General features: G+C 42.8%; 2 protein-coding genes across 5 annotated transcripts in view; one reads left to right on the top strand and one right to left on the bottom strand.

The window, feature by feature from the left end:
- Positions 1-10,904, top strand: part of invs (inversin) — a 22,549-nt gene extending 11,645 nt beyond the window's left edge. For all 4 annotated transcript variants that reach the window (XM_079694323.1, XM_079694324.1, XM_079694326.1 and 1 more), the window contains 12 exons: positions 65-174; positions 341-512; positions 1,776-1,931; positions 2,043-2,164; positions 3,250-3,357; positions 3,449-3,555; positions 3,637-3,846; positions 4,746-4,954; positions 5,163-5,727; positions 6,518-6,666; positions 10,061-10,147; positions 10,233-10,904. In XM_079694323.1, the coding sequence (XP_079550449.1) occupies positions 65-174; positions 341-512; positions 1,776-1,931; positions 2,043-2,164; positions 3,250-3,357; positions 3,449-3,555; positions 3,637-3,846; positions 4,746-4,954; positions 5,163-5,727; positions 6,518-6,666; positions 10,061-10,147; positions 10,233-10,348 (2,111 nt within the window). In that variant the 3' untranslated portion in view covers positions 10,349-10,904. The remainder of the gene's footprint in view (positions 1-64; positions 175-340; positions 513-1,775; positions 1,932-2,042; positions 2,165-3,249; positions 3,358-3,448; positions 3,556-3,636; positions 3,847-4,745; positions 4,955-5,162; positions 5,728-6,517; positions 6,667-10,060; positions 10,148-10,232) is intronic.
- Positions 10,896-20,963, bottom strand: tex10 (testis expressed 10). Its single transcript, XM_079694327.1, has 16 exons — positions 20,652-20,963; positions 19,942-20,145; positions 19,647-19,834; positions 19,221-19,547; positions 18,937-19,149; positions 18,179-18,431; positions 17,990-18,102; positions 17,593-17,840; positions 16,515-16,650; positions 15,445-15,614; positions 14,347-14,524; positions 13,496-13,718; positions 12,228-12,308; positions 11,870-12,054; positions 11,508-11,718; positions 10,896-11,393 (listed from the first exon to the last, which is right to left on the bottom strand). Exons 2-16 carry the CDS (start codon positions 20,122-20,124, stop codon positions 11,271-11,273), a joined length of 2,832 nt encoding a protein of 943 aa, XP_079550453.1. The 5' UTR covers positions 20,125-20,145; positions 20,652-20,963; the 3' UTR covers positions 10,896-11,270.

Genomic DNA, 20,963 nt, shown 5'->3' with positions numbered 1-20,963 from the left:
AACTGTAGATCCTTTTTCACTATCAGTCCCCCTCACATCCCACTAATGTAAACATGTTTTTCAGGCCATGCCAAAATAGTCCACCTGCTGCTGGAGAGAAACACTTCAGGCACTATTCCCTCAGACAGCCAAGGAGCAACACCTCTGCACTATGGGGCTCAGAGCAACAATGCTGTGAGTCTCATTCAATGAACACGCAGAACTGGGAATCCTGCTGAGTCAGCATCGTGCATCTTTATCCAAAATGTAATATCGTTGATAATGGAATAAAGCCGTCTCATTATGTATCTTCAGCATCTCTTTTAAAATCCCAAAACTGCCCGTCTCTGTGCGCCTGTAGGAGACAGTGGGTGTGTTTCTGTCCCACCCGTCTGTCAAGGATGAACCCGACCTGGAGGGGAGGACGGCTTTTATGTGGGCCGCTGGGAAGGGCAGTGATGATGTCATCCGCACCATGCTGGCCCTCACCCCTCACATTGACATCAACATGGCCGACAAGTACGGAGGCACCGGTGAGCTCCTGAGAAACAGGGGGGGCAACTGATGCTCCTAACAAATGTGACCAACACCCACAACGTTGCCCCTCTTGCTCTCTTTTTTGGCTTTGCAACAAACAAGCTCTGTTGATTATTCTGTACACAAGCACACACACTTTTATTAAAGATATCCAACATACAATATACCAGGCCGATAAATTGTTGACAATGCATATTTGTGTGTTATGTTTCCTGGAAGAATCTCAAAGCAATATCAGACATGAATCACAGGGTTTAAAAAGTTAAGCAGATTTCTTATGGACAGGCTCAATCACTTTTGTGACGAGAAGTATGACGATATAATTAATAATTATTGGTCATTTTGTTATTTTAGGAGTCGGTTTTAGAGTTTTTTACGTGGTGTTTCTTTGTAAATCAAAAACCCATTGTTGACTTCAGATTAAAATGTATTTTTATTTTGGATTGCGTGTCGTCAACCCCGCTTGGACCACTATTTAAATAAAGTTATGATTTCTCTATCCGTAATAGGCCATGAGAAGCAGGTCCTTTTTGGCTGTCTGTATCCGCTTAGAAAACTCAATATGTGCATCCCTAATATTGTTTTTTCAGAGCATGGCTTTCTGCTTGTTTTAGGCTAGGGGTGATGATGTCACAGGGGATTCCCCCAAAGGTGCAAGAGAGACTGAGGGAGAGAGGGAAGTGATACTGTCAGCAAAATTAGTGTGAGCCCGCTGAATAGACTCCCTTCTCTGCCAGCACTGTCCTCTGACACACACACACACACACACACACACGCACACGCACACGCACACGCACACGCACAAAACATTCACATATGCACACACGACTTACTGCCATGCACTGACTCCCAGGGCTGTTTAGACGTAAAATCTCCATGGCAATAACCCCCTCTGCTCAACCAGGCGTTCATTGTTTATGCATGCAGAACATGCAACGGTTGAGTCATCCTAATGAGACGGTGTGAAGGGCAGTGGAGCTGACTGGTGCCCCGAACACTTCCATGCACTTGACTTTAGTCGGTGTTGTCTGGGGACTGGACAGAGGCTGAGGAGGGGGGGGACCAAGAGGCTTAAGTGCATCATTAAATGTCTCTGCCTGTTTAACCCGCCATTGACCAGGCCTTAGCCACAACCATAGATTATCATTAACCAATAGAAAGGAGAAGTGTTCCTTAGGCGGTTTATTGTCCAGCTAGATTCAGGGACCTCCATCTTGGTTTTTTTAAATGTGTGTGTGTATTTGTGTGTGTTCCAACAGCACTGCATGCGGCCTCCCTGTCAGGCCATGTGAGCACAGTGAAGCTGCTGCTGGAGCGGGGAGCGATGGTCGACTCTTTGGATGTAATGAAACACGCGCCGCTGTTTCGGGCTTGTGAGATGGGACACAGAGATGTCATTCTCACACTCATCAAAGGTTAGTCTTGTAATTGGTGCACAGTTGGTGCAAGCGTCCTGATAACTATATAATATCCGTTTCAGTACCACAGTGTTTTAAGTATACATTATTATTTATTTATGAAAAAAGGTTCTGCAAGTGTGGACCTGGTAGACGTGGATGGTCACGCTGCGTTGCATTGGGCAGCTCTTGGAGGCAATGCTGAGGTCTGCCAGATACTCATGGAGAATGGGATCAGTCCCAACGTACAGGTATTAACGCGTACACTCAAAACATACGCATACACCTCTGGTACAAAGCACTTCTGTTTCGTTAAATCCCTTTTTGATGCTCACCATTCACATATACATATTCTTAATAAGATATTCAAGTCGTTTTTCTTGTTTTCCATCCTTAATCCTTGTTTATTGCACTAGAACATTTACAGTTTAGCAAAAGGAATCCCTAGGGGTCATTTGAAATCAATCTAGTCAAAATGAGATGTTCTCACCATCCATCTGTTGCACTTGTCCATCTGTATACGCCCAAATTTGATGGCAATGAATGACTACTACATTTCAATATATATATAAATGTAAACCCTCATTTGATATGAAAGACAGCTTTAGCATTCTGTACGTTTTGGCTGCACCACACAGGGAAATCTATCCACTGAACATAGATTGCAGATTTGTCGGCTCGAGCAGTATGTCCAGTATAAATCAAAGGATAAATGTGGAATCCTCCTCTGCATTGCTTTACGAGCAGTGTGTATAAAAGCAGGGAGAAGCTCTTAAAGGTCACCTATTATGCAAAATCCACTTTTTCATGTCTTTTCTACATCAAAATGTGTCCCCTCTGTGCAAAGAGATTCTTAAAGTTTCAGGAAAAAAGATTCGCTCTCTTTTTGTCCTGATCCATTTATATAAAAACCTGTCTGAAAATGAGCTGATCAGATTTTTGGCCACTTTGTGATGTCATAACGATTTTTTGGCTTGTGTAACCATTAGCCAATCAGCAACCAAGGTAACCCCCGCCCACCTTATCACCTGAATCTCCTCCTAGAGCACCATTGTGTTCTTTTTAACCAAATGTCTCTCAGAGGGGCGTGGCTCCTTATTTTCATCTAAAGTAACAGACAGAGAATCAGCACTTTTGAAACAGGGCTGAAACAGAGGGGATTATGGGATGCTGCAATGCAGGATCTGTTTGGTATTTCGAGGCCAAACACTTTAGAGACATGTTTTGTATATAACTGAGACATATAATATATTGATGAAAAACAGTACCTTTATATCCTGAGCTATTTTAAATTGTCCTACGCCTGACTGTTAAATATGTGACTTCTCCTGGGTAGGACCAGGCAGGACGGACTCCTCTGCAGTGTGCTGCTTACGGCGGATACATCACCTGCATGGCTGTGCTCATGGAGAACAATGCAGATTCAAACATACAGGACAAGGAGGTAAAAAAAAGCATATATATGTGAGCTATGTTGAGATTTTGGACACAAAAATGTAGTTTGAGTAAGTGCTTTTTTTTATATGGGTGCAAAGGGGCGGACCGCTCTCCACTGGTCATGTAACAATGGCTACCTGGACGCTGTGAAACTGCTGCTGGGATACAACGCCTTTCCTAATCACATGGAGCACACTGAGGAGAGGTGAGAGCCTGTCACGAGGAAGGATCAGCGGGTGAGGAGAGGGTGAAACACATGAATGACTGTGGTGTTTGTGTTGTGAAGGTACACCCCTCTGGACTACGCTCTGCTGGGGGGGCACAGTGAGGTGACTCAGTTCATGCTGGAGCACGGCGCTCTGTCCATAGCAGCCATCCAGGACATTGCTGCTGCCTCCATCCAGGCGGTCTACAAGGGCTACACCGTCCGCAAGGCCTTCAGGGAGAGGAAGCAGCTCTTCATGAGGCACGAGCAGCTGCGCAAGGATGCAGCCAAGTGAGAGAGGAGCACACACACCTACACACTTCCATATTTGTGTATATAGACATAAAAAGGCCACACATGAAGCGAAGCATCATGATCACTCACTGCTGTTTCTGTCTCCATTATCTGTCTCTGTCTTCTTCTTCTTCTCGCCCCCATAGGAACAGTCACACTCTCTTCATATCTATCTTTCTCCCTGTCATCCCTGCACACACATACATCTTCCCCCTGTCTCTCTCTCCTGGCTTCTTCTCCTGTTGCCATTTGCTCACCAGTCTCACCTTTATTCTGTCTTACATAACGCTTGATTTAAACTCTTCTCATTATTTCAAGCAGGAAGTTTTATTGAGTCTTGATGATGTGTTTTTCAAATAAACAACAACAAATATCTCACCTTCTTATTAGGGCTGCTCGATTATGGCAAAAATCATAATCTCGATCATTTGGGTCAATAATTGTAATTGCAATTATTAAATGCGATTATTCATTGACTTTGAAAACATCCATTTATTGGAGAGAAAATAATGTGAACAGTATGTTTTTAACAGTTGATTACCCTGAACTTTAAGTATAATTCAACAGAAAAACCCCAAAAATATATATTTAAAAATAATAATAATAATAATAATAAAAAATTAATCGTTTTATTTCGATTACGTTGTTTTCGTAATCGTTGCACGCCATAATAGTAATCGCGATTAAAATACGATTAATCGAGCAGCCCTACTTCTCATCTTATCATATTTCCGATTTCCTGATTGATAACCAAGCTGTGAGCCATTTTTCTTGCTCGACGACTAAAACACATAATTTTTAAACAGTTTTTAACAATTTTATTGAGTAGTTATAACATAGCTTAAATGCATTAACCTAAGACCGCGATTAGACCGAGCGCTTTTCTTTTTGTCAAGGAAACGAGGAGAAGAAGAACAGCGGAGGAGAGAAGCTGTGCAGCTGGTCTCTGTGGACGCTGCAGAGAAGAGAAGGGGCCCTTTGGTGAAAACAGAGCAGGACCAACTTGTGAATATTATAGAGGACTTATCCATTAATGACTCTGTGGTGGAAAAAAAGAGATCATCAAAAGCTGAACGCACCAGAAGCAAAGAGGAAAGACTCAAAGGTACAAGAGTGTCTTTCTCATTTGAGCATGCAGTATGAGCGGTTATATAAACTGACAAAATGACAAAATGCTAAAAACTCCAAGAAGATTATATTTAGTTGGAATTCAAAGCCGCTTTTCTACAAGTAGACGCAAAAAAAGGGCCAGCATTTTAAAATATAACCTCTTTGATAACTCATGTCTTCTTTTTATCCCACCAACCCAATAGCCCACAAGAGCAAATCCTCCAGAAAAAGTAAAGCATCTGAACCACATGAGGTTCATGATGCTTTGATCCGCAACTGTCATGTGCCCGGTGCTCTCCAGACCACCAGGCTGAAGGAGCTTCTCTCTCCTGCCGTCTGCAGCCCGCCACCCAGCCTCAAACCCCGACCCCCCTCCACGCCCAGAGTCAGGGAACGCCCCTCTTCAGGCACGTGCATTCCTTCCATCAGCGTCGCAGGGACAGACACTATTAACAGAGAATGCATCCCTCTGAGAAAGAAAGATGCTCACATGACTGTGCACACTGCCGCTGGCAAGGATGATGCTCCCACTGCTCTACAAAAGCACAGAAACCACAAAGAGCAGACTTCAGAAAAGGCCGCCACCAAAGACCAAACTCTCATTCCCTCATTAAGAGGCAGTTCATCTTTAGATCATAAAAGCCCCTCAAGAGAGACTCAGTCTGCCACACAAGCACCCATCTCAACACGCACGCACAAGGAACACAACAAAGAGCAGCGCAGGCGGAGGAATGAGGCTGCGTGCATCATCCAGCGTGCATGGCGGAGGTGAGTTTATGTGTGTGTGTGTGTGTGTGTGTGTGTGTGTGTGTGTGTGTGTGTGTGTGTGTGTGTGTGTGTGTGTGTGTGTGTGTGTGTGTGTGTGTGTGTGTGTGTGTGTGTGTGTGTGTGTGTGTGTGTGTGTGTGTGTGTGTGTGTGTGTGTGTGTGTGTGTGTGTGTGTGTGTGTGTGTGTGTGTGTGTGTGTGTGTGTGTGTGTGTGTGTGTGTGTGTGTGTGTGTGTGTGTGTGTGCCTGGAGGGGTGTTCAGTAGCCGAAGCCTCTATGGCGGTGGGAGATTGGCAGTGCCATGTGGTGCCCACATGTGCACTCTCCCACATACAGTACATGCCACCTTCTCATCTCTCATGTAACCCCCCCCCTCGATCTTCGGTCTGGATGCCATCAACACTTGAGCAGTGGGGGGGACAGCGTGGGAGAGGGGTGAGACAAGGAGGCAGGGGACAGACAGGCTATAATTTCGAGCTTTCATACCGGTTTAACAAGAGGCTAAAAGTTCAGCCGTGCTGCTCTAATAGCTACCAGCAGCCTCTCTTTGCTTTTCTCTCCCTTTTACGCACTGTGTTCCTCTGAGAGGCTGCCCGTCCGCAGCGGGAGGCCCTCTGTTTCCATTCAGCTTCACCATTATATTCTGTATGTGCTGACTATTAACTGCCTTGAATAAACTTTGTTTACTTTGTTTATGCTTGGTGAATATTACTGTGAGGTTTTGCCAGCTTTTAAACCTTTGAACACAGTCTGAATTATTTTTTATTTAACATTGTGTATGTGCGTCTCCAGGTTCCACACACGCAGGAGGAAGGTACAAGCCTGCGAAGAGGCGGAGTCAAGTGATTCAAACCACGCCCACAAAGGGAAGAAGATGGACATCCGAGCCCAACCCGCCAAACTGTCAGCGAGTAAGAGCTCAGTTCTACAAAGTATCTACGGTAAGATCACTGGGTTTTTTGTGTTGCGCGCACAAACCAAAGATAAATAAAAAGATATACAAATTCAACAGGGTTTCTACATACATTGTGTGGAGGAAACCTCTGTGTAGCAGGACGAGTCACCGACTCAAAGGAGACACGGGGAGAGCTGGAGCTTTGATGGCAAACTCTGATGGGTTTATTTGGAGCTTCGGCCGGAGAATTCACAAAACAAGAGTCAGAGGTTCTGACTTCACGACAGAGTTGCCACGTCAATTATGAAGAACTCTACCCCAGACCCATGTATTTAGTCCAGAGAGAATAATCAACATTGTGCATAACAAGATAGAATGATAACACCTCAATCAGCTGACGCCAACAGGCAGGAACAGGGAGACAAAACACTGAGAGCACATCAGCCAAGGTTACAGGTGCGTGTGCTCAGTCAGGACAGTTTGACATGGGTCAAAGTTATGGGCCTTGGAAAATATTTCCCCAACGCATTGCAAGAAGGGATCAACATCAGACAATTTAACTTCAGCAAGATAAAATACTTTTGATTAAAAAAAGAAACATTTCAAACAGTAGTAAATATGTTCAACTTCTTGTGGTGTTTATAAGTAACTCCCTTCCTAAACAGGAATTGTTTTTTGATATTCAAATGTTTGTTTTTGATCATTAGGAATCAAAAATCAGGCCCCAGGGAGAATTGAACTCCCGACCCCTGGTTTACAAGACCAGTGCTCTAACCACTGAGCTATGGGGCCCTGTGAAGGAGCTCCTATTTGATTAATGTTATAAAGTCACCTTGAACAATCATGGGTGTGGATCCTGACAAGTTCAACAAGTTCGAGGAGTGTCCTGAGCTTTGTTATGCAGCACCGGGTGACTGAATAGGGAGATTCAAATGACATGATATGTTACTTCTTAGACATCACATGACCTTACTAGAGGGTTTTATTTTCCCTGGGCAACCCTATGCCCAGTTGAGGTGGTTCATTTCTAGATTCTCAGTCAGATGTTCCTGGCCATACCTTTTTTTTTTTTATTACACTCTACATTTGTTTTTTTATATATATTTGTATTGAAGACACATAGAAAAGACATTTGGTACATTGACAGGGACCTCAGTTCAAAGCTACTAGTAACCATTTAGTCTCTACTATTGTGCATCAATTGACAAGCCATACATGGTTAATTTTCACTTGAAGGCATACAGTATGTAGGCCACCTTCATAACTCAAACAGACCAGATAGCCAAAATATAAGGGAGTAGTGTACCGACTGACAGAACTAAACAAGATAATAATAATAATAATAATAATAAAATCAAAAATAATAATACTTAAACAATACAATAGGAATAGGTTTAAATGGTCCTATACCTGAGACAGGATACTGATGCTGGAAAGCATGGCACAAATACACTGTGGCCCCTGGTCTGTCATTGGATTTGTTGATGGCAAAAATAATGAATACCACCTACTGTGAATTATTGTCTGTCCCTTGAGTAGAAACTTTCCGTGATGTCAGTGATGTTAAAACGCCTGTCTTGTTTACGATGCGAGCAGATGTGCAGAATTCTGTAGATTACAGTGAGTCGTTCAAAAGCAGCATTTTGACAACCTACAATATGAGAACTATGGCTTCAGGTACATACAAACACACATTGGAAGCACATCATCAGGATGGTTTTGGTACCAGTGTAGAACACAGTGAGCGACAAACAGGAACCTGTGTAGATGTCTGGGCGACGCTCGGATCACACAGCAGGACAGTATCAGCCGGCTGTCCTGTGTGGAGCCTCTGGAGCTTTCACCCCTCAGACAGGCCTGACCTTCATCACACATCACCAGGTGATGATGGGGGAACAGGCAGAAACCTTGCTGCGCCAAAACATACAAGCATGCACACCGTCACTGATTACAGATAGACAGATAGATAGACCCCCGACGTGGTTTCCCCCTCCCCTTTTTCACCTCCCTCTTTTTCTCTCCCTCTTTCTCCCCTTCTCGCTCTCTGACAGTCCTGGCACTGTGAAAAGTTCAGAGCTGTCAGGGGGAATGTCAGACGACTGCGTAGAGCTATCAGCTGAACACACACACACACACACATTCTTGAGACTCATTGTCACACTCCTTTTTTTTCATGAGAATTAGACAGGCATTTGAAACACAACTCTGGACCGGGACACACTGATATGTTAATCATCATAAACCATTTTCGAAATTGCCTGTTAATTACTTTATCTCAAATGTGATTTCATTTTAATATCTGTTCATCTTTCTGTAGATAGACATATGTGTTTTTGCATTCCCGATAACAAAACTGTGTCAAAGAATTGCTGTGTGAAAGCTTGATAGATTTGTTAATTACAAATACTATACCTATGCAGTGCAAATGTTGTACATTAATATGCAATACCTTTACTGCACATTTTAAAGGACCAATGTAATGACTTTTAAAACTTTTTTGAAATTAAATGAAACAATAACACTCATACTGCCGGAGAAGAAACCCTCCAACTCGAGTACAGTATACAGGGTTTTGATTAATATAAATTCAGTGCAGTAGACCTAATCCAGTGGAAGATGATGCCCCCTGCATTAAAGCTTAATGATATGCTTCATTAATCCCAGAGAGGAAATGTTGGAGTTATTTACATTACATCACACATAGGATCCTTGAAGCAGGTGGTTGTTTTGGTGCTTTGCTCAAAGACACCGCCCCAAAATGCTTCGCCTCCTACAATTCCCCCAAAAATGTAAACCTTGAATATCAAAAATGTAATTAGAGACTTTTGCCTTTATTAGACGGACTGTGCGCAGACAGAAATACCAGAAAGGGGGAGAAAGGACCTTGACTTACTTACTGTTACCAAAACAGGCCGCTGTGCTAAGGAGCCAGGTTTTGTTCATGGGGTGCCAGCCTAAGAGATGCCCGGACCGCCAGATTCAGATGTAGCACAGGGATGCCGATTACACAACAAATGTCCTCCTGTCAAATCCTTGTGTTTGGTGTCGAGTTCTAAATAGCTCTCTTAATACATAGGATGTTTTTTTGATCATTTAGATGTACATTTGTGACCGCTAATGATAAGAAAAGTGACATTCAAGGCCCTAGTGAGGATTGAACTCACGACCCCTGGTTTACAAGACGAGTGCTCTGAACCACTGAGCTATAGAGCCTTTGACGATGATTTTAATATGTTTACTATTAATAGGACTACACCTTATACAACGTATGGGTGTGTGATTGACTGGATCAACAAGTTACAGGAGTGTCACACCAGCTGATGGGATGCAGAAATTGTTCACCTGATGTCAATGCGAATCAAAAAGGGTTGTATAAAAAACAGCATATTGTAAATCAGCAAGAATCCAATATCCAAACTTTTTTCTTTACCATACTATAGGAAACTCTATGGCCAGAAGGGGGCGCTCACTTCGGGGCTCTCAGTCTCAGCTGCTCCTGGAGATGCCTTTCCGCACCCAAAGCCAGCGTACGTTAATGCACATCCACAAAAACACTGTTTTAATCAAGTTAAAGTTTACACAAGTTAATTTTATCTTCTTTTTTTTTTACAGTGAGCGGTATCGAGGGTGTGCATCTGACTGACGCCATGAATCAAGCCAAGCAGTACTCTTACCACCTGAGGCCACACAGCGCTGGACAGGGGACCACAGGCTGGGGGAAACATTGAAACCCCACACACACACACCTCATGTTCTTTGATGTTTTCTCAGCTGGCTGGCGGCCTTCCCTCTATAGAATTACTTTACACATTGTTCGCTCAATGTGCCAAGATTTCTAAAATTAAGCCATATGACATCAGAGCCATGACCTCACAGGGTGGGGTTAAGTCTACAGAAATGGTGTGTGTAAAAGATAACCTTTCATCCATTGTGAAATGAACACACACACGCCTTCCCACTCATTCTCCATCGCTCTCACACACACTGCGATAACCTTTCCTTCTGTTGTGGAGAATGAGGCAGTCTATCAACAGCCGGTCATACAGATAGCCCACCTGCAGCCCTGCAGCCCCACACACACACACACACACACACACTTACAGTTGCTCTCCACACAAGTCTGGTCTTCCCTCTAAAGAAACATTTGTGTTTCTTTACTATGAATTTTGTATTACTTTAATATGCATTTGCACAATAATAATCCAACTTGTGTCATTTGATATACCTGAATGTTGTTGTTTTTTAAAATGTGTATTATAAGAAATAAAACAAATATTGACAGAAGGTAGCCCAATGGATTTAGCTTTATTTGCTCCCTTTTTAGTAGAGATTTTTTTTTTATCAAAAGAGGCCAGGTGCCCCGGTAAGCCCTGGATAACATCCGGCAAAAGTACTCCAAAGAGGCAAAGAATGATACACAATTACCAGTCTAAGAATGAAGCAATAAAAGAAGCACACACAGAAAACAAAAATAGAAGTTGAATGTGGAGTATCCATTTTCACTCAAAATACAAAAACATGTCACTCCACTGTATCTCTGACTGTAGGTTTCGTTGTATGTACTCGTCACATTTGTGCTCTGCGAGTGTTTTTGAGTCATTGTAAGATGCTTGAGAGGGTGTACTGAGCAACACACCGGGTGCCGGTCGGTCAGTACATGTCTCGAAGGCCCAGGTTTCCACGGCGAGCGGAGGAGCCGTGAGCCACGGTGACACTGTAACAGTAGAGCAAGTCGGTCAGCCACTGCTCCCTGGTCGCACCCCGGGAATACCTCTGAAACACACAGAGAGAGAGAAATAGGTAAATGCACTCCATGAGAAGCTTCATCTCTCCATCCAAATCCCTAAAATCCCCCCCTGTAGTATTGTGAGTAAGAACTGTGTTTACCGTGAGCTGCTGTATGATGTCCTGCAGCAGGGCAGCGTTAGCCAGCAGCTGGTTGTGGATGGGTGTGTGCTGCAGCAGCATGGACAGGATCTGTCCGAGCTGTGGCAGCTCCTCCTCGCTCAGATCTCCAACACGCATCAACTGCAGAACCATTCTCAGCAGGCGAGGAACGCTGCTCAACGCTGACACACAAGCACCCCATATTGCCTCCCTGCAAACATGACACATAGGTGTTAGAATCCCAATCCCATCTTTAGCGAATGATAATGGGGAAACTGCAACTGGTGAGGTCAAATGTCATATCAGTAGGAGATTGTTTCAAAACAAAGATCAGAACATGGTTGTAGTTGCTCAACACACACCGTTTGTGGTTGGTTTCGGCAGGTAGCTCCTGCTCCAGGGAGATGAGCAGATTCATCAGGCTGAGGCAGCACTGAGACAGGAAGCGCAGCACGGGCTCGATGGGGAGGACGGACAGGTCCAGTAATCTGGATACAGCTCTGAGCAGCCCGGCCGCCATACTGTCAGGCACCACCCCCAACTTGATCTGAGACACACACACACACACACACACACACACACACAAGATATACAGGATGTTAAGTCAATAACGTGTTTTCATGTTTTTCAAATAAAACATCAGTAAAGAAAAAAAAAAAAAAAACTAAATGGAATGAAATCACGCTCTAAAAAAAACTACGACTCAACAAAACTTCTTACCAGGTATTTGCAGATGCCATTTTGTACGATGTCAAAGCACTGAGACTTTGAACCCAGAGTTTCCAGACAGTGGCAGACTTCCTGTGAATGAAACAACAAAATTATTTCATATCAAAATCATTCCTTTTCTGATAAACTGCTTTCAAGAGGGAGAGACCTTTAAATGTAGGCAACGTGACCACAATGCTTTGTGCTGGTAAATGGAAGAATTAAAGGTTTCTTGTTAGATTTTGGTAGAAATCTTTTTACGGCAATGGACTGTAAAGATGCATTTTCTTCTTTAAACACAGGATGGTTAAAACAGCGGTAATCATATTGAAGATAAATGGAGGGAAAGAAAGAAAAGAACAGCTTTACCTGCAATAATCAAACCACTGATATTTATGCTGTCTGAATAAAGTCAGGCCTTTACCTCAAAATACACTAAACAGCATCTAAATGCAATTCCTGCTGAGGTGACGACAAAAAGCCGCAACAAACTTCCTAAAAGTGAAATGTAAGGCTCAGCTTTGCCCTCATAACTTCACATCCAAATCACATTTCTCATAATCTTTTATCAAATTGAGTTTAGAGCGTGCCGAGGTGCAGCAGTGAGTCGCGGGCCACTGTGTGTCAGAACATTGCACCTGTTGGCATTCTCGCCGTCATTAAAAACAATCCCGTCTCATTAGTTGAACCAGAGTTGACACAGTCCATCCCTTAATGTTGCCCCCCCTCGCCACCACGTTCCCCCCCTCCTCTTTCCTGCCACTTGCCTGTGATTGACTCAGACAGGGAGATGAGAAAGGCAGGATCTGAGGGCTTAATTGAGGAGCTGAATTAGTGATTATAAGCCCCCCACTTGCTCACACACACACACTTGCCCCAGGGCACAGTTACGTTAACTGTAATTTCTTTGGAGAAATGTCACACTCCCATCATGCCATGGGCTCTCATTAGCATTTGTGCATATGCCCGATAACCACACATGTCCAACCTGCGCAACGCGATAAAGGTTCCCCTCTTAGCCGTAGTGCCACGATAAAGCTTCCCCCCTCTGAGCTCTATATGAGAGACAGCGAGGGACCAGCGGGCGCAGAGAGACCACAGCGCTGTCCAGAATATCAACACTTTTTCATTTTCAAAACAATGTCATTTCGTCCACCTCCTTATCCTTTCTAGGTTTTTCTTTAATGTTTCGCCCAAGTGCTTCTGATTGGCAGCGGCTTTGGTAAGAGTTTGAACGTATGAAAGGTTTGGGGAAGTGATATGAAAGACAGTGAACGCACCTCAACAACATCCCAGTGGTGTGTGAACTGCTCCATCGGGGTGGGGTACAGGCTGAGGGGTGAGAGAGGGGAGGGAGGAAGGATGCTCTCGTCGTCAGCCTCCTGCAGAGCGGCAAGCTTCTCCGTCGAGAAGCCCGTCAGGGTGGAGAACAAGAAGCTGATGTAGTTCACGTCCTCCAGAGCCGCTTCCTGGCTGCCAACCGACCAGCCACTCAGGGATGATCTGGAGAACACATTCAACTAATTATAATATAAAAAAACACACAAGCACAAAGAGAATCAAACATTTCCACAGCTTGCAAATCATGCAACTTCAAAAAGTCACACTTTTTCTACCAAGCACTTACTTTAATTTCCAAATTACAATTTCAGTCCTATGCATTTTTTAAGTAATTATTAGTATTAATCATATTGAGGACAAGGACGCACAGAAACATAGTTATTACATGGTTCCTTGTCGAGAGGGAAGGATGGATCCATAACAGTAGGAAATGTGAGGGAATTACAAGTGTGTTTTGAAGCCCGTGAGGCACATGCAGACATAACTATCATTGAGACGACTGCAGCATTCCAGCTTCCCAAAGAGCTCTTTGTATTATACCCATTACACACATCCCATGGAAAAAATACCAGGACTCTATCTGAAAGTGCAATACTGCCATCTGATGGTGACAGGCTAGAGTGCTCTGACTCTCCAACCCCATTTCCTGACAAGTTTATCTGTTCGTCCAGCAGTAAGGTCATTCCTGCACTGTCAAAAAGGTCTTTTTCTAAACAGGAGTGTCTTGTGGAACACACGTTTTCACAAGTTCATGTGGCCTCTGCAGGTGTTAGGGGATGCTCAAGCTCACCTAAAGTGTACAATACGAATGAGAGAGGCAGCGAGGCCGGCAGAGATTCGTCCGGTGGTGCAGCAGCAGCTCAGATTGGCCAGAAGAGACTGGGACATCTTGGGGAGAAAGTAGAGGAGCTGCACCATCCGCTGCTGGGACTCTGCTGGTAACAGCACCACAACTCCTTCCTGTGGGTCTTCACACACACAGAGACGCACACTTTGCATGTTATTACGTAGAAAGAAAAGTCATTACGAGCTTTAGGGATGAAAGATGAAGCTTTATCAAGAAAAAGAGAAACCAGGAAAACCAGAATGTGTTGAAGTTATTAGAAAAAAGGACAGACGGATGTAGCTGCTACTACAGTGACGGCTCAGATAATGAGTGTGGTGTTCTCCCTCTCTCTGACGCACATGCTGATGTCTGAAGCGCTCAGACAAAAGGAGTCTTGTGAGGTTCAATTGCTGGCTCTGTGGCAGTTTCTATCAGACCCCCCCTCCCTCCTCCACTCCAGGCCCCCTCTGTCACACAGCAGCTTGACTTTCTGACGTTCCTCAGAGCAGCGGATTTGAAGAGGGGTTTGCCGCTCTCCGCCTCTGGTTGTAGTTCATTTATACAAAGCTGTGTGGGGCGGGAAACACGCAGTAACAGCGCCGCCTAGGGAAACTATGGAGTAACTAAGTATCTTTTTTCTTTAGTAAATGAATATTGTTTCTGCATTCTCTATCATATTAAACTGTTAATGCATTTGAAAAGAAGTATGTATTTCTTACAACATTGAAATAAATAAAAGATCTTGCTTAAAGCGCAAGTCATGACTGATCTGGAATTGTATTTAACAAAACCAGAAAAAGAAAAGATTACTTTCTATTATTCTACTACCCCTCTTTGGGTTTCAAACGTTAGCCCCTGACCCTGATCAGTGCTGCCACAGAAATGTGCCGTCTGATGGAAAACACCTGACAGGCTGAGTGGATGTGTCCAGAGGGGCAACAAATTCATACAAGAAACATTAGAGCAATAGGAATCTGATGAGTAAATTCAATATAAGAAATCACATCTGATATAGTCTGATCTTGGTCGTTTTGTCTGTGCCTCTGATTGAGTTGTGCTTACCGTAGAGCTTGCAGGCGTTTGTGAGCAGACTCTTGAGCAGGTCTTTGTGTTTTCGAGAAGCGGCAGCCTGGATGGACAGGATGAGTCGTTCAGAGAGAGTGGGGTTACGGTGGCCCAACTGGGACAACTGCACAGGAAGAGAGGCCAACCAACGACACAGCACCTTGCTCCTACAGAGAATAACATACAGAGGCACACATGAACCAAGCAGGTATTGAAAGGTGCAGCGAAAGGTTTTTGAAACTTAAGAATTTGTATTTGTGAGTCCGTAAAACTATTTTTGCATAGACACATTTTGTCAATATGATTTCTTTACATTTTTAAAAGCCTCACAAAAAAAGTAGGGTACTGTTGTTAAATACCCAAAGGCAAAAATGACTTTGTCGTCCATTTCCTTTGCAAGCAAGAATAACAATCCATTGTTTTTTCATGAAGACATATTCCTGGATCAGTTGAGTTAGACGTCATTATATATATGACCGCATATATATTGAAATATTGCAATCAGGTATTTTTGCATTAGTTGAGAGAGACATGAGTAGAATATTGCACTTTAAAGTTAACTATATCTTTCATCCTTTCTGTATTGTTTGCATTATTATATTAGTTAAATAATGTTAAAATATTGGAAATATTTATTGTAACAAGCTATTTGTTTTTGGTTTCTTGCACTACATTTAAATCGTCTGAATGGCAGAAGGGATTGCACTTTGAAATCTGTTTTCTTATTGTATTTAACATCACTATTGGGATATTAGACAACCTTTTGCATATTAGGCTCATATTGTGCTGCACCAATTTCAAGTAGACAATACAAGATGCAATGCTCAATCTCAAATACTTCCCAAAGGTTATTGGGCTGTGCTCAAAATGCACAAAAGCTGAGCTTGTGAGATTATTAACATTATTAAGGTATTGAAAGTAACGTTCCATTAGTTGGATTTTAAATCACCAAAAATACATTGATATACAAATCAGCTACCCTACATATGTTACTACTGCTGTGATACAATGAGCAGCACGTGCTTTAAATCTCCAGTTTGAAGGTCCTATTCAAAAAAAGAGGTTACCTTGCTATGTGTGTGTGTCCTTGCTCTTGCAGGTAGAGCTTGCTGTAGAAAGACAGCAGCAGAGAGCGGGTCTGTAGAGTCAGGTTCCTCTGCTTATAGTAAACGTACACTGCTGCCAACAGGTCATCTGTCACTGCTGCACAAACACAAACACATTGATGTTAATATTCAGTGTTTCCCCTAAGTACATTCAGCAGCGGCGCCGCGCGGTGAGACAGAGCACACCTTTATCTATTTAACATAGTTGTAAAAAATAAATTAAGAAATCATTCCAATGTGTACTATAGGACAGTACAAAAAAACAGTTTAAAAGGGGAGGGATTAGTAAAATATGCAAAAAGACAAAGAAAGAATACTAACTAAATAACATAAGATAAGAATAAACAAGTTTAAATGATTTGTTATTGGTTGTGATCATATTCTAAAGATGTTTGGATTATTGAAAAGTATACAGCCCCCTTTCATATGAGTGTTGAGAGCTGTATCCATAAATTCATTTTGTGCTGAAAGTGCACCAGATTGATGCATTTCACTTCAACTTTTAAAAAATCGTCCCGGGGGTGCATGCCCCTCCCAAACAAAGCAGGTTCAAATAATTAAATTGCATATATTTTATTTTGATTGTTTGTTATGTGGATGTGTAGATTTGTGTTACTGTATGTTCAATAAAGGTGATTTAGCAAAATACACATGTAGAGCCTCAAGAGCCTTTCTTGTGCTGGCAGACACAGAAACATATTGGCGGGGCGCACTTCGCACGCACTAAGAAATACCAATCGCTCCGCGCTCACATTTTGCTGGGCCCGCGTGCCTTAGCACCGCTGCTACGACTCCATCCTAGGGGAAACACTGATCTTACAATACAAATATATTCTATTTAAAACCCTAGTATCAGGATACTAACATATCCTCTTGTCATAAAGCACTGAAAAAAACGTATATCTATTAAACATGGGGAATTGTCCTGTGTCCCTAATTGCTTTATAAATAACATTGAACTCCTCTAATCTCATTGACCTCATGCTTTTGTGTCTATTAAAACCAGACACTGTTTCACAAACACACAGCACATGCTTACTTTTGCTCCTCTGTGTGAGCACCATCTTCCACACAGTGCCCAGCAGCATGTGCAGCTGCCTGTAGCTCAGTTTCACTCCGCTGCCCAGAGTGTCTCGGACAAACGTCCTCAGAGGCGTCAGCCAGTCTCCGTCTGTCTCTCGCCCGAGTCCTTGTCTCTGGCTGAGGGAAACCATGACTTGGCAAAGTGTGATGTTAAGGGCCAGAGGCTCCACCGTCAACCCCGGGACGACTGCAGTCTGCTTACTCCTAAAGGAATAGTTAGTGGCATGAGAGAAGTTAGTAAAAGATTTATAAAATTGAAGGTACGATTGCAGTTCCTGGGTCGTTTATACTGGGATGATCAAAAACAATAAGTAAGGATGTTTTCTTGACATATTCACTCAAATATTCCTTACCTTTTGAGATCCACCTTCTTTCTATGTCTGGGTGTGTCCCGAGCATCATAGGGAAAGTTCTTCATGAAGTGCTGCTTAAAATCTCCCAGGTATTCTTTATAAAACCATGCATCCTAAAGAAAGGCATTTTTTTAAGTTACTACTTTCTTGTACAAAAAGACCACTGTGTTATATTTGTCCTCTCCTCACCAATGCATCCTGGTGCTCCTGCTGTGGTGCCAGTTTCCTCAGCAGCTGCAGGATAGACAACACCTGGAACATTACTGACATGGCATCAGGGCTGAGCATGTGAGCGCCCTCAGAGTTGTTCCAGGGAGAGTCACTGGTGCTGGCTTCCACCCACACCTCCAGCAGGAGAGGCACCAGTGTGGCTGCAAAGCTCTGAACAGCCTCAGCTGAGTCCAAATCCTCCCCCACAGCGGGTCCAGTGTCAACCTCTGGTCTACACGGCCAGGGAATATAATAAAGAACATGTTAAACATATATTTATACACATATATAATATATAGAATAATATGTTTAACTGGGAATTTAAAAAATATTTTTTAACAACTCTAAATTTATTAAAATGTTCAGATCACATGAGTCAGAAACAATCCTATACAGCCAGCCAACTAAGCAATCCAAGTCTATAATACTTAAAGTAGTACACTAATACATACATTATATTGATGTGGCCTTATTTTTTATCTGCAACTGTACACAAATACCAGGTTTGAACCAAATGCATGTAGTTTCAAAGAAAAAGCTGCGCAGCATTTCAATTTAGATTTAGAATTTGAATGGATAAAGCTTCAAAACCTCAAACTAGGTACAGCCCTACTATAACAATGATAGTATTTCAAGTCAAATCAAACAAAGTAAAGTATTTGTTATGTCATACGTTAAAATAAATCTTGTCTCTGATTCCTATTCCTTGAGGGTTGCAGGAGTTTGTGGTATTGTACCTGAGTCTAAAGGTGGACCGTGGAGTTGGTTTGGCCCCAGAGTGCTCATACACCTTCACCCCGACCTTGCTGTAGGTGAGCTCTTCCCAGTTGAGATTCAGAGCTATTAGCCGGCCCTCTCCACTGGAGCCAAATACTCCTTCAGTTGGACTAAAAATATCACTTTCCTCCACTGGTCTTTCCTCAACTACTGCCTGCAGAAAGCGCCCAAGCCTGAAATACAAAACAAGAGTTTAGCAGCTAGAAGTCAAATGTAACTAACTCTTTAGAATCTGTGTGCTTACCTAAGGAGCACAGTGAGCCGCCACTGCTGACTAGTCACAGTCCTGTTAGGGTTGACTGACAGTGTCCAGTTCCGCGCCTTAGGGTCCTGGGCTTTTTTGGAACCTCCACTGCCTTGTCTGTGAGAGATCAACTCGAGGAAGTTAGTGAGGAGAACGGCAGGCCTTGCTGCTAGCAGGGCAGGGTAGTGTTCCAGCAACACATCAAGGATCTTCATGGCGTCCTCCTGGATGCTTATCTCGATGTGGGTCATCGCACAAGAGAGATGGGCACTGAGGACGGGGGAAAAAGGAGCCACTCGTTCTGCAGGCACAGACTGTGCAATGAACCTGGATGAAGAGCATCATTTTAAACAGTTAAGCCATTATCTTATATTATATTATCTTTACTGTACGATTAGATTTCTGTATTACTGTTACTTTCCTAACCTGAGCACACGTGTAGCTGCCAAACGAACATTGCCATCCTTGTCTGTGAAAACAGCTGCAACTTCAGAAACCAGGCGAGAGAGTTGCTGCTCTAACAGAGATGGATTAAGGGACAGCAACTCTTTCAGACCCAACAAGGCACTATGTTTGATATTGGCACTGTAATGGTGGAGTTGTGACATGAGGTCCTGGTGAAGGAGGAAAAGGGAAAGCATACAATTTGTATTATTCCAAAAATGCATTTGTAGTGAAAACATGCTTTTGCATACAAGTGAAACATAGGTGAATAACTTACATTCAAACCAAGCTGTCTGTGTGTGGTTGGGCCGCTCGTGTCTCTCTTTAGCTGTTCAGTTAGATGAATTCCCTTTGAGCGGAAGTTGGTGTTGGTGGCATTATCAGCTTTGGGTTTCGTCTTTCCCACCTTTAACTTAACTTTCTGGAAGTCATCCTGTCTCTTCTTCTTCTTGGACTTCATCTCTGCAGTCTACACTGCGGTCTGCATAACCAAAACATAAAAGTGACATAATGAGTGCTTTGATTTCAATTTCAATGTAATTGTGTATACTTATTCGAATACTCAACTATAGTACACATGTTAGGTACTTGTACTATGCTTTAGTGTTTACATGTTTCTTCTACTTAACCATTTTTCATACTGTTCTTGTCAAGTAAAAACCACATATCTCTAGTTGAGTTTATTGTAATCTTGCATGATAAACTAAGAGATGAAACGCTCCTTAATGGATGGTACTGAAAATGATTATTATTATATTGAAAAAGTTCAGATTTGCACAACCTTTGGAATGGACCGCTAAAGAAAAGTAAACATACATTTATTAGAACAAACAGTACAAAGAGCAAATGTTTTCTCCGAATAGTCAGACTAGGAGAGCGTTCAATTAAAAATAAAACTCTGCACCTGTATTAACGTTAGCTAGCTTGTAGCTAACCATGACGTACCATGGTCAGCAGCATGCAGGACAGATCGTTTATTTTACTTACCAAAGGGAAAAAGTATTGGCTTATGCAGTGGTAAGTTTATATAACATCAAACACACACTCGGTGTCTAGCGTTAAAAGGTTGCCCCTTGCAAAAAATGATCAATACATATGAAATAAATTGTTCTGTCTACAATCTCGTGCTGATGCGTCGGGTCCTTGGACTGTGTGTGCATATCAAACGCACCCGGTGAGATGTTGGCACAGCCACTGCGGGGCTTATAATTAAAAACCTCTTTAGCTGTGAACCCTGTTGCTGTTTATACAATGTTTTAGGCACTTAATTTGCATTAAAGATGAATAACATACAATAGT

Source organism: Notothenia rossii (assembly GCF_949606895.1).
Source record: "Notothenia rossii genome assembly, chromosome: 7".
In the NCBI taxonomy this organism is placed as follows: Eukaryota; Metazoa; Chordata; class Actinopteri; order Perciformes; family Nototheniidae; genus Notothenia; species Notothenia rossii.
Note: the sequence above shows the minus strand (reverse complement) of the source record. Positions and strands in the feature narration are given on the sequence as shown.